At 46.7% G+C, this 12660-nt stretch overlaps 3 protein-coding genes across 3 annotated transcripts in view; all 3 read right to left on the reverse strand.

Moving 5' to 3' along the window:
• Positions 1-12660, reverse strand: part of IQCK (IQ motif containing K) — a 959718-nt gene that overhangs the window by 802480 nt on the left and 144578 nt on the right. The gene's annotated exons all lie outside the window — the stretch shown is intronic.
• COQ7 (coenzyme Q7, hydroxylase) overlaps positions 1-12660 on the reverse strand; it is a 375365-nt gene that overhangs the window by 32119 nt on the left and 330586 nt on the right. The gene's annotated exons all lie outside the window — the stretch shown is intronic.
• The window catches only part of TMC7 (transmembrane channel like 7), a 70022-nt gene that overhangs the window by 9350 nt on the left and 48012 nt on the right, over positions 1-12660 (reverse strand). Inside the window, exons 9-13 of the mRNA XM_050775008.1 lie at positions 10267-10424; positions 5412-5529; positions 4981-5078; positions 3166-3352; positions 2001-2131 (exon numbers count right to left, since the gene is read on the reverse strand). Of these exons, the coding sequence (XP_050630965.1) occupies positions 2001-2131; positions 3166-3352; positions 4981-5078; positions 5412-5529; positions 10267-10424 (692 nt within the window). The remainder of the gene's footprint in view (positions 1-2000; positions 2132-3165; positions 3353-4980; positions 5079-5411; positions 5530-10266; positions 10425-12660) is intronic.

The raw sequence follows: 12660 nt of genomic DNA on the forward strand, positions 1-12660 counted from the left end.
AATGAGAAAATGAATTTTCACCATTTTTGTATATCTTTTTAATTTTGTGCTATGTGAATGCATTTCCTATTTTAAAAAATCAAGCCGGGCACGGTGGCTCACATCTGTAATCCCAGCACTTTGGGAGACCAAGGCAGGCGGATCCCCTGAGGTCAGGAGTTCGATACGAGCCTGACCAACATGGAGAAACCCCATCTCTACTAAAAATACAAAATTAGCCGGGTGTGGTGGCACATGCATGTAATCCTAGCAACTCGGGAGGCTGAGGCAGGAGAATCCCTTGAACCCGAGAGGCAGAGGTTGCGGTGAGCAGAGCTCACACCACTGCACTTCAGTCTGGGCAACAAGAGCGAAACCCCATCTCAAAAAAAAAAAAAGAAAAGAAAGAAAAAAAAATCAAAGCTAAAAATATTTTTTAAAGAAGAGTTTTGTATGTCCATGGACATGAGAAAGGATATAATATAAAACTAAGTGGAAAAAAAAGGAAAACAAAAAAAAAAAGAAAAAATATTAAATGAAAAAATAAGTTACCAAACAGGATTATACTATTATCTCATTTTTTTCTGAAAAAATAAATAATTGCTTTTCATAAATAATTTCCAGAAATATTCATAAGAAAATGTCATTACGTCACCTATGGAGAGTGAAAATAAGAGGTGAAGTTAAGGAGCAATTTTTTTCTCTTCAATTTACACCCTTCGGTACTGCTTGAATTTTTTATATAACATACATTACCATAACAATAAAAAGCAACAAAACACATACAGAATCAAATTGTTAAAAAAGAGCCACCAAGCACAGTGGCTCACGCCTGTAATCCCAGCACTTTGGGAGGCCGACATGCGCAGATCACTTGAGATAAGGAGTTCAAGACCAGCCTGGCCAACGTGGTGATACCCCGTCTCTACTAAAAATACAAAAATTAGCTGGGTGTAGTGGCAGGCGCCTGTAATCCCAGCTAGTTGGGAGGCTGAGGCAGTAGAATTGCTTCAACCTGGGAGGCAGAGGTTGCAGGAAGCCAAGATCACAGCACTGTACTCTATCCTGGGCAACAGAGTAAGACTGCATCTCATAAAAAAAAGAACAAAAATCTGAGAGAGGGACTCAAAGTTCCAGGCTTTTCCTTTTTTGTTTGTCTGTTTATTTGCTTGTTTTTTGTTTTTAATTTGAGACGAGGTCTTGCTATGTTGCCAGGGCTGGTCTTGAACTCCTTGGCTCAAGCGATCCCCCTGCCCCACCTTGGCCTCCCAAAGTGCTGGATTACAGGTGTGAGCCACCGCACCTGTCCAGGCTTTTAATTTAAAGATGAAGAAACAAAATTCGGCCTGGTGTGGTGGCTCATGCCTGTAATCCCAATACTTTAGAAGGCCGAAGCAAAAGGATCAATTGAGCTCAGGAGTCTGAGATCAGCGTGGGCAACATAGTGAGGCCTCGTCTCTACAGAAAAATAATAAAATTTAAATAATTAGCCAGGCGTGGTGGTGCGCACCTGTAGTCTCAGCTACTCAGGAGGCTGAGGCAAGAAGATCGCTTGAGCCTTGGAAGTCTTGACAGCCTGTGTGTGTAGAACACCATGAGAAAAGCCAATAAAGCCACGGTGGCTCACACCTGTAATCCCAGCACTTTGGGAGGCCAAGGCGGGCAGATCACCCGAGGTCAGGAGTTCAGACCAGCCTGGCCAACATGGCGAAACCCTGTCTCTACTAAAAATATAAAAATCAGCCAGGCATAGTGGCACACACCTGTAGTCCCAGCTACTCAGGAGGCTGTTTGAACCTGGGGAGATGGAGATTGTAGTCCCAGCTACTTGGAAGAATCATTTGAACCTGGGAGATGGAGGTTGCAGTGAACCAAGATTGCGCCACCGCACTCCAGCCTGGGTGACAGAGCAAGACTCTGTCTCAACAACAAAAAAAAAAGTGATATGATGGATCCTTTTACATAAAAGAGGAACAGATCAAGAAGCAATGAAATGTTCTAGAAAACAACGTCGCATTTACCGTGATATGCTGATTGTCAGAGGTATGATTGCCAAACACAGCCCGATCAACAACACCAACAGGAAGAAGAAATTAGAATTGGATGCTCTGAACGGCCTGGGGGAGGGTCTGCAGGTATAAAGCAGACTCCACTACAAGGAGAAAAACAAAGAAAAATTAAGATCAATGAGTACAGCTTCTATAAGGATAAATAAGCTCATTCCTGCATTACAGTGGGAATGTTAATCACTCTAACCTTTCCAGAGGGTAGTCCAGCAATACAGATCAAAATGAAAAAGGTTTCATCCAGACTCCAAACTTTGGGGAATTCATGCTGATGAAATAGAAGGAGAAATGGGCCAAAACACAGGTATGTGGATGTTTTGTTTGTTTGTTTGTTTCTTTGAGACGGAGTCTCGCTCTAGCGTCCAGGCTGGAGTGCAGTGGCGCGATCTCGGCTCACTGCAAGCTCCGCCTCCCGGGTTCACGCCACTCTCCTGCCTCAGCCTCCCGAGTAGCTGGGACCACAGGCTCCCGCCACCATGCTCGGCTAATTTTTTGTATTTTTAGTAGAGACGGGGTTTCACCATGTTAGCCAGGATGGTCTCGATCTCCTGACCTCGTGATCTGCCCGTCTCGGCCTCCCAAAGTGCTGGGATTACAGGCTTGAGCCAGCGCGCCCGGCCAACAAAACAATTCTTAACAAAACTCTCAAAATTATAAAAACACAAAAATTCATCAAGAGTAGGCTGGGCGCGGTGGCTCACGCCTGTAATCCCAGCATTTTGGGAGGCCAAGGCGGTTGGATCACGAGGTCAGGAGTTCAAGACCAGCCTGGCCAAAATGGTGAAACCCCATCTCTACTAAAAACACAAAAATTAGCCAGGCACAGTGGCAGGCTCCTGTAGTCCCAGCTACTCAGGAGGCTGGGGCAGGAGAATCACTTGAACTCAGGAGGGGGAGGATGCAGTGAGCCGAGATCACGCCACTACACTCCAGCCTGGGTAACAGAGTGAGACTCCATCTCAAAAAAAAAACATATTTTTCTAGAATAAACGTATATTTTAAATAAAGGATGTAATTTTGACATGTCTCATAGGATATAAGGTGAGCTCCAGACATATTGGTGCCCTGGAAGGTCGAAAATGGCACAGCATATGAGCCCCCATTCCCACCGGCTCCTTACCTCTTTCACATAGAAGATGATAATGAATTTCAAGGTTGCAATTGCAGGGAGAAGGGGTGAGAAAAAGGCTCCGATCCAGCAGATGGTTTGCCCATAAACTATCCCCAGGACGTTATCAGGAATGGCAAACTCCTGCTGACCCCAGCACTGAATCAGCTTCCAAGAGGAACAGTAGGTCACCAGGAGCCTGGAAACAGACAATTCTCACTTGGGCTACTGGTGTCTGCCAAGGCCACGGAACCATATCACAAAGATCAGGACTATTTCCATGCATATTTCTCATGGACACTGGTTAGTCATATGTCTTAAAGATGCAGAATATAATGAACTCAGGAATCATTAAGATCAGGTTCCAAGTCTCAGATCTACAGTTCGGCACTCAAATTGATACAATCCTTGACTTTTTTTTTTTTTTTTTTTTCCGAGACAAGGTCTCACTGTCACCCAGTCTGGAGTGCAGTGGTGCAATCATAGCTCACTGTACCCTCAACCTCCAAGCCTCAAGCGATCCTCCTGCCTCAGCCTCCCAAGTGGCTGAGACTACATGTGCATGCTTGGCTACCTGGCTAATTTTTGTTTCTTGTAGGGACAGGGTCTCACTTATTTTGCCCAGGCAGGTCTCAAACTCCTGGCCTCAAGTGATCCTCCTTCCTTGGCCTCACCAGTGCTAGGATTATGGGTGTAAGCCACTGTGCCCAGGCTTCCATATTTATTTTTAAGGACTCACTAGACCTCTGGCCTCTGCCTAGATTATCTGCATACATGGGTAAAGAGTGGTTAAGTGAACAGAGAATAATAACAGAAATGACAACACAGTTTATGATAATCATGCTGGTGATAGCTAACATTTTGTTGAGTTCTGTACTGTGGAGTGTTCTCAGTGCTTTCATCTGCATTACTTACCCCATTTACTCCTCACCACAAAGTTACTGGGTGGGTACTTCTACTATCCCCATTTTACAGGTGAGAAAATAGGCACAGAGCTTAAATAACTTGCCCAAAGTCACATGACTAGCAAGGGGCAGGGCGGCAGCTTGAACCCAGATCAGGACACGGGCGTCCATTGCCGCCTGGAGAGTCTGCACCTTTTGTGCTGATGGCAGAAGGCCATCCCCAGCAAAACCTCATGGAAAGTGACCCCATTTCTGCTCTTCATGCTGCCTTTAGATTAGCAACTAATGCATGCTGAGGTCAACAGCCTGGAGCTACTTGAAAGTTTCCAGTTATGAACAGACACAATGGTTCAAACCTGTAATCCCAGCACTTTGGAAGACTGAGGCAGGAGAATCATTTGAGGCCAGTTTGAGACCAGCCTGGGCAACATAGCAAGAGCCCCTCTCTATAAAAAATTTAAAACTTGGCCTGGCATGGTGGCTCATGCCTCTAATCCTAGCACTTTGGAAGGCAGGGGCAGGTGAATCACGAGGTCAGGATATCAAGACCATCCTGGCTAACATGGTGAAACCCTGTCTCTACTAAAAATACAAAAAATTAGCCAGGTGTGCTGGCAGGCGCCTGTAGTCCCAGCTACTCAGGAGGCTGAGACAGCAGAATTGCTTGAACCCAGGAGGCAGAGGTTGCAGTGAGCTGAGATTGCGCCACTGTACTCCAGCCTGGGTGACAGAGCAAGACCCTGCCTCAAAAAAAAAAAAAAAAAAAGTTACCAGTTGTCAGATTTCCAGGGCTATAGCGTCATCCAGCAGCTTCTGGAATGCAGCTGCAATGGGACCCTCCAGTTGTGTGTGTGTGTGTGTGTGTGTGTGTGTGTGTGTGTGTGTGGTAGGGGGGGATAATAAGGGCACCCCTCACACTTACTTTCTAGGAAAATCCACGAAGAGTGTCACAGCCAAGATGATGATGAAGTCGAAGATCATCAGCTTGTACATTTCCTGCCCAACTTGGGTCTCCCAGCACTGAAACCAAAGAGAGTGAGGGAAACTGAAAGACCCTAGCTGAGGCAGAGAAAGCCAGGCTCCCAAGACACCTTCTAATTCCCTTTCCAACTCCAGATCCTGTGGCTCCAGCGAGGGCATCAGCTGAGGCAAACTCTGAGCCTCAGCACAGACTTTGGTTTCCAAGCCCTCAGAAGTGCCTGGTGTTGGACTCCAAGGGGCCACACTCTGTCTCATCACTAGAACTAGAAAGCGAAGCAACTGCAGTTCAAACCCATGACTTCAACCGCTGTTCTCTTGACCATGACACTGTATTCCGGAAGGACCCAGCCACGCCCCCGCCCCGCAACTCACCGGGTAGAGTTTCTGGTTGTAGCCGCAGAGGTCGCATGTGTCATCATCACAGGATGTGATCTTAGAGCCCAGCGTGAACACCAGGACACATATGGTGGCCAGCCGCATAAAGACACACCTTTGGAAAGAGAAGGAGAGAGGATGGGAAGATGAGGCCCTCAGGGCGGCTGGTCCCTTGGAACCGTGGCTAGGGAATGTAGAAGTTGCCTTTTTTCTTCTTTTTCTTTTTTTTGAGACCGAGTATCGCTCTGTCGCCCAAGCTGGAGTGCAGTGGCGCGATCTCGGCTCACTGCAACCTCCGCCTCCAGGGTTCAAGCGATTCTCCTGTCTCGCCCTCCCGAGTAGCTGGGACTACAGGCGCCCGCCACCACACCCGGCTGATTTTTTTAATTTTTAGTAGAGATGGGGTTTCACCATGTTAGCCAGGATGGTCTTGATCTCCTGACCTTGTGATCCACCTGCCTCAGCCTCCCAAAGTGCTAGGATTACAGGCGTGAGCCCCCGTGCCCAGCATTTTTTTTTTTTTTTTGGCAGTGGGGGATGGAGTGTTTGTTCTGTCGCCCAGGCTGGAGTGCAGTGGCACGATCTCAGCTCTCCTGCCTCACCCTCCCAAGTAGCTGGGATTACAGGTGTCTGCCACCATGCCCAGCTAATTTTTTTTTCTATTTTTAGTAAAGATGAGGTTTCACCATGTTGCCCAGGTGGTCTGGAACTCCTGGCCCCAAGCAATCCACCTGTCTCAGCCTCCCAAAGTGCTGGGATTACAGGTGTGAGCCACCATGGACGGCCCAAAGCTGCCTTTCTTAAAAGAAAACCCCAGCCAGGCATAGCGGCTCGTGCGTGTAATCCCAGCACTTTGGGAGGTAGAGACAGGAGGGTCACGTGAGCCCTGGAGTTTGAGACCAACCTGGGCAACAAAGTTAGACCACCACCCACTGGCCATCTCTACAAAAAAATAAAAATAAAAATTAGCAAGGTATGGTGGTGACCCAGCTACACAGGAGACTGACTCAAGAGGATTGCTTGAGCCCAGGAGAACAAGGCTGCAGTAAGCCGAGATTGATCCACTGTACTACAGCCTCAGGGACAGAGTGAGAAAAAAACAAACAACCAACAACAAAAAACAATGTAGGGCGTGGTGGCTCACGCCTGTAATCCCAGCACTTTGAGAGGCCGAGGCAGAGGGATCACCTAAGGTCAGGAATTCAAGGCTGGCCTGGTCAACATGGTGAAACCTTCTCTACCAAAAACACAAAAATTAGCTGGGCGCGGTGGCGCACGCCTGTAATCCCAGCTACTCCAGAGGCTGCGACAGGAGAATCGCTTGAACCTAGGGCGCGGAGGTTGCAGTGAGCCAAGATCACACCACTACACCCAGCCTGGGCAATAGAGCAAGACTCCATCTCAAAAAGAGAAAAGCAGGCCGGCGCGGTGACTCACGCCTATAATCCCAGCACTTTGGGAAGCAGACGCAGACAGATCACCTGAGGTCAGGAGTTCGAAACCAGCTTGACCAACATGGAGAAACCCCCATCTCTATTACAAACACAAAGTTAGCCAGGCATGGTGGCACATCCCTGCAATCTCAGCTACTCAGGAGGCTGAGGTAGGAGAATCGCTTCAACCCAGGAGGCGAAGGTTGCCACCACACCCAGATGAGATCGCGCCATTGCACTCCAGCCTGGGCAACAAGAGCGAAACTCCATCTCAGAAATTATTAATTAATTAATTAATTAATTAAAAAAGCAAACCCCTAAATGGGTACAGAATTTCTTTTGGGGCTGATGAAAAGGTTCTGGAGATGGATGGTGGTGATGGCTGCACAACACTGGGGCTGTATTTAATGCCACTAAATTGTATTCTGACAATGGTTAAAATGGCAACTTTTATGTTACATATATGTTACTCTAATTTTTTTAAAAGATTGGCCGGGCGCGGTGGCTCAAGCCTGTAATCCCAGCACTTTGGGAGGCCGAGACGGGTGGATCACAAGGTCAGGAGATCGAGACTATCCTGGCTAACACGGTGAAACCTCGTTTCTACTAAAAAAATACAAAAAACTAGCCGGGCGAGGTGGCGGGCAGCTGTAGTCCCAGCTACTCGGGAGGCTGAGGTGGGAGAATGGCGTGAACCCGGGAGGCGGAGCTTGCAGAGCTGAGATCCGGCCACTGCACTCCAGCCTGGGCGACAGAGCCAGACTCCGTCTCAAAAAAAAAACAAAAAAAGAAATAAAAGATCAGAAAGCTGGGACCTCCTAATTCCGTGATGACACAGTGACACTATAGGACATGACACATTCCTGAAAAGAACCCCTGGAATATTTTCTGTATCAGCGTCGAGGGATGTCTGGTGTGCTGAAAAGTGAAAAAAAAGTATGCTGCAGAGATATCACAGAGATATGATACTATTTTTGGAAGAAAAAACCTGTGAGTGTTGGCACAAACATCAGGAACGGTGTGGACAAAAACACACTGGGTTCAAGGGAGGTGGGTGGAGACGGTTTTTGTTCTCGTTTTTTTTTGTTTTTTTTTTAAAGACAATTTTCTATTGTTTGGTTTGTAATACAAAAATAAATAGAAATGTTTGGCTAGCATGGTGAAACCCCGTCTCTACTAAAAAATACAAAAAATTAGCCGGGCGTGGTGGCGGGTGCCTGTAGTCCCAGCTACTCAGGAAGCTGAGGCAGGAGAATGGCGTGAACCTGGGAGGCAGGGCTTGCAGTGAGCCATGATTGTGCCACTGCACTCCAGCCTGGGCGACACAGTGAGACTCCGTCTCAAAAAAAAAAAAAAAAAAGAAAGAAAGAAACATTAAAGAATAAGGGAGGCTGGGCATGGTGGCTCATTAGCCTGTAATCTCAACGCTTTGGGAAGCTTAGGTGCGAGGATTGCTTGAGCCCAGGAGTTTGAGAACAACCTGGGCAACGTGAGGATATCCTGTCTCCACAAAAAATTAAAAAATCAGCTTGGCATGGTGGCGTGCACCTGTAGTCCCAGCTACTCGAGAGGTTGAGGCACTTGGGTCCAGGTGGTCAAGGCTGCAGTGACCTATGATCATGCCACTGCACTCCAGCCTGGACAACAGAGCAAGACCCAGTCTCAAAAAAAAAAAAAAAGGAAAGAAAAGAATGAGGGTAAAAGTGAACCCATGCCCTCTAATCACTCTTCTCATTACTAACACCACACTCTGTGCCTCTGCTGGGATACAACAGGAAGGACATGGCACCACTGATGAGGTTTCCTTAACTAAAAACTGACACAGAATCTAACAAAAACTCTGAATCTACGCAGTCATTGACAGCAACTATGGGCACAGAAAAACAAATTAAACACACCAGGAAGAAACAATGGACGAAATCCAGAATAGGAGATATTCTACAGGAAAAGATCCAGTTTCTTCCACAAATCAAAGGCTTAACAAAAGGGGAGGAGAAACTCTGAAAAGAATACAAGAGATTTAGGAGACATGACAACCAAACACAGCATGTGGGCCGTGTTTGGATTCTGCTTTGAACAAATCAACTGTGGAAAACCATCTGCAACCCCACCGGGGAGACCGACTCGATTTTATTAGGTGTGATGATGGTTATATGTTTAAAGCTCCCATCACTTAGAGATATAATGAAGTTGGCTGGGCACGATGGCTCACGCCTGTAATCCCAACACTTTGGGAGGCTAAGGTGGATGGATCATCTGAGGTCAGGAGTTCGAGACCAGCCTGGCCAACATGGTGAAACCTCGTCTCTACTAAAAATATATTTTTAAAAATTAGCCAGGTGTAGTGGCCCGTGCCTGTAGTCCCAGCTATTCGAGAGGCTGAGGCAGGAGAATTGCTTGAACCCAGGAGGTGGAGGTTGCAGTGAGCCGAGATCACACCACTGCACTCCAGCCTGAGCAAAAGGACAAGACTCCGTCTCAAAAAAAAAAAAAAAAAAAAGGTATAATGAAGTGTTTACAGATGAAATGGCATGTTGCCTGAGATTTGCTTAAAATAATCCAGCAAAGAAACGGGGAATGGATGGAAATAAGATTAGCAAAATGTTGGGAATGACTGAAATGTAAGTGAAAGGCATATGGGAATCATTACACTATGCATTCTGTTTGAAAACTTTGAGACCGAGCATGGTGGCTCTTGCCTGTAATCACAGGATTTGGGAGGTGGAGGTAAGAGGGTGACTTAAGCCCAGGAATTCAAGACCAGCCTGGGCAACATAACAAAACCCTGTCTCTACAAAAAAAAAAAAATTGTTTTTAATTAGCTGTGCATGGTGGTGCATGTCTGTGGTCCCAGCTATGTGGGAGGCTGAGGTGGGAGGATTGTTTGAGATCAAGGATTTGAGACTGCAGTGAATTATGATCTATCCCCCCACTGCACTTCAGCCTGGGGGACAGAGTGAGACCCCATCTCAAAAAAAAAAAAATTTTTTTTCAAAATAAAAAATGTTTTATATAACATGCAAATGCTATCTAAGGCATGTGAGAAACAGAAAGAAAACTCTCAAGTCCTGCACAGTCCCACCTGGTCTTCTCCACTCATTTGTGTTAACTCCCTGGACTCTGCCTTATAGCTGTCATTTCTGACAGTTTTAGAGTAACCCCTGCTCTTAGGGTCCCAGCCTATGCCCTGTGCTATTATATGGACCAAAAACATAATATCAAGGAGTAGACTCTCAAATCAAAGACATTTCACCATATGTACAAATTCTGATTCATTCATGGGGGCTGTCTGAAGGTTGAGGAGGACTCTTGGCTCAGCAGGAAAATGCACCACAATTGATTAGCAATGTCTGCCATGGGCAAGAGAGGGCAGGTGGTGATTGGCTTGACATGCCTGCCATCTTCATGGTAGGCATTACCTAAGGATTGTCAGCCGGATCTCAAAGCCTGGGGAATAATCCTCATAGCGGATGATCTTGGCAAAGATCATTGGGGTGATAAAATTGGCCAGCGTGATCACAATAGATGGTAGATACAATATCAAGAGGTTCTCTCCAAAAACCATCTTGTCGATTTCCTAGGAGGATAACAAAACTTATTAGTCAGGAGTATATAAGGAAGTTACACCACAAATAGATACAACAGAAAAGAACTCAACTATGGGTGTTGGCAAATGAAACATATTTGTCATTCAACATGGCCTGTAAGTCATGTCCTTCCTTTTTTTTTTCTTTTTTTTTTTTTTTTTTTGAGATGGAGTCTCCCTTTGTCGCCCAAGCTGGAGTGCAGGGACATGATCTCTGCTCACTGCAACCTCCTTCTCCCAGGTTCAAGCGATTCTCCTGCCTCAGCCTCCCGAGGAGCTGGGACTACAGGCACCCGCCACCATGCCAGGCTAATTCTTGTATTTTTAGTAAAGTCAGGGTTTCACCATGTTGGTCAGGCTGGTCTCAAACTCCTGACCTCAGGTGATCCACCTGCTTTGGCCTCCCAAAGTGCTAGGATTAAAGGCATGAGCCACCGCGCCCAGCCGCCATCTTCTTCTTCAGATGTTCAAAAAGAGGTATCTAGTACTGTGTGGGAAGAAAACCAAGCTCTACTGGATTGATTAAGGGGTTGTATAAGAAGACCCGTGAGGCCGGGCACGGTGGCTCACGCCTGTAATCCCAGCACTTTGGGAGGCCGAGGCGGATGGATCACGAGGTCAGAAAATCCAGACCATCCTGGCTAACACGGTGAAACCCCGTCTCTACGAAAAATGTAAAAAATTAGCCGGGCGTAGTGGCGGGCACCTGTAGTCCCAGCTACTTGGGAGGCTGAGGCAGGAGAATCGCTTGAACCCAGGAGGCAGAGCTTGCAGTGAGCCGAGATCGCGCCACTGCACTCAGGCCTGGGCGACAAGCAAGACTCCGTCTCAAAAAAAAAAAAACAAAAAAAAAACAAAAAGAAGACTCGTGAGTTCTGTATAAATGGGCAATTTAAAGTATCTTCAAGGGTGTAGGATTGATTGATTTGAAATTGAAATAGCAATTCCCTGCTTTCACAGTAACAGACTACTTAGACAATATATAGCTATCTGCAATAAAAAGTAAATTTCCTAGCCTCCCTTATAGCTAGGTACTACCATGTGACTAAATTCTGGCCAAGGGGATATGAGTGGAAGTTTTTAGTGTAACCCCCAGGTCATGCCCTTTAAAGGAAGAAATGCGCCCTCCTTAGCCCCTTCTTCTCCTTCCCCTTGGCTAGAATGTGGCCATGGTGGTGAGCTATCTTGTACCATACAGAAGACCATACTCAGCCAGGCGCAATGACTCATGCCTGTAATCCCAGCACTCTGGGAGGCTGAGGGAGGTGGATCACTTGAGGTCAGAAGTTCGAGAGCAGCCTGGCCAACCTGGTGAAACCCTGTCTCTACAAAAAATACAAAAATTAGCCAGGTGTGGTGGCAGGTGCCTATAATCACAGCTACTTGGGAGGCTGAGACAGGAGAATTACTTAAACCCGGGAGGTGGAGGTTGCAGTGAGCCGAGACTGCGCCACTGTACTCCAGTCTGGGTGACAGAACGAGACTCTGTCTCAAAAAAAAAAGAAAGAAGAAAAGAAAACCATATCCTAGGGAGGGCAGAGCCACAAGATGAATGGAACCTGGACCCCTGATGATTGATTTCATAAAGCAGAGCCACTAGACAAACTTGGATTTTTAAAACCACTGCTATTTTAGGTAAACTAAGGCCTTAGTTCATAAATAACAGTCAGGGATAAAACCCTAGTCCAGCCTAGTTTTGCATATTGCAAATTCCAGGAGTAGTAAGGATCTCAAACACTACACTTTAGATGCTTTTAAAAATTTCTCGGCCAGGCGCGGTGGCTCAAGCCTGTAATCCCAGCACTTTGGGAGGCCGAGACGGGCAGATCACGAGGTCAGGAGATCGAGACCACCCGGCTAACACGGTGAAATCCCGTCTCTACTAAAAAATACAAAAAACTAGCCGGGCGAGGTGGCGGGTGCCTGTAGTCCTAGCTACTCGGGAGGCTGAGGCAGGAGAATGGCGTGAACCCAGGAGGCGGAGCTTGCAGTGAGCTGAGATTCGGCCACTGCACTCCAGCCTGGGCGACAGAGCGAGACTCCGTCTCAAAAAAAAAAAAAAAAAAAAAAAAATTTCTCTAAAGCCAGGTGCGGTGGCTCACACCTGCAATCCCAGCACTTTGGGAGGCCAAGGTGGGTGGATCTCTTGAGGTCAGGAGTTCGAGACCAGCCTGGCCAACATGGTGAAAACCCGTCTCTGCTAAAAATACAAAAATTAGCTGGGTGT

The sequence above is a fragment of the Macaca thibetana genome, chromosome 20 (genome assembly GCF_024542745.1).
Source record: "Macaca thibetana thibetana isolate TM-01 chromosome 20, ASM2454274v1, whole genome shotgun sequence".
Taxonomy (NCBI): Eukaryota; Metazoa; Chordata; class Mammalia; order Primates; family Cercopithecidae; genus Macaca; species Macaca thibetana.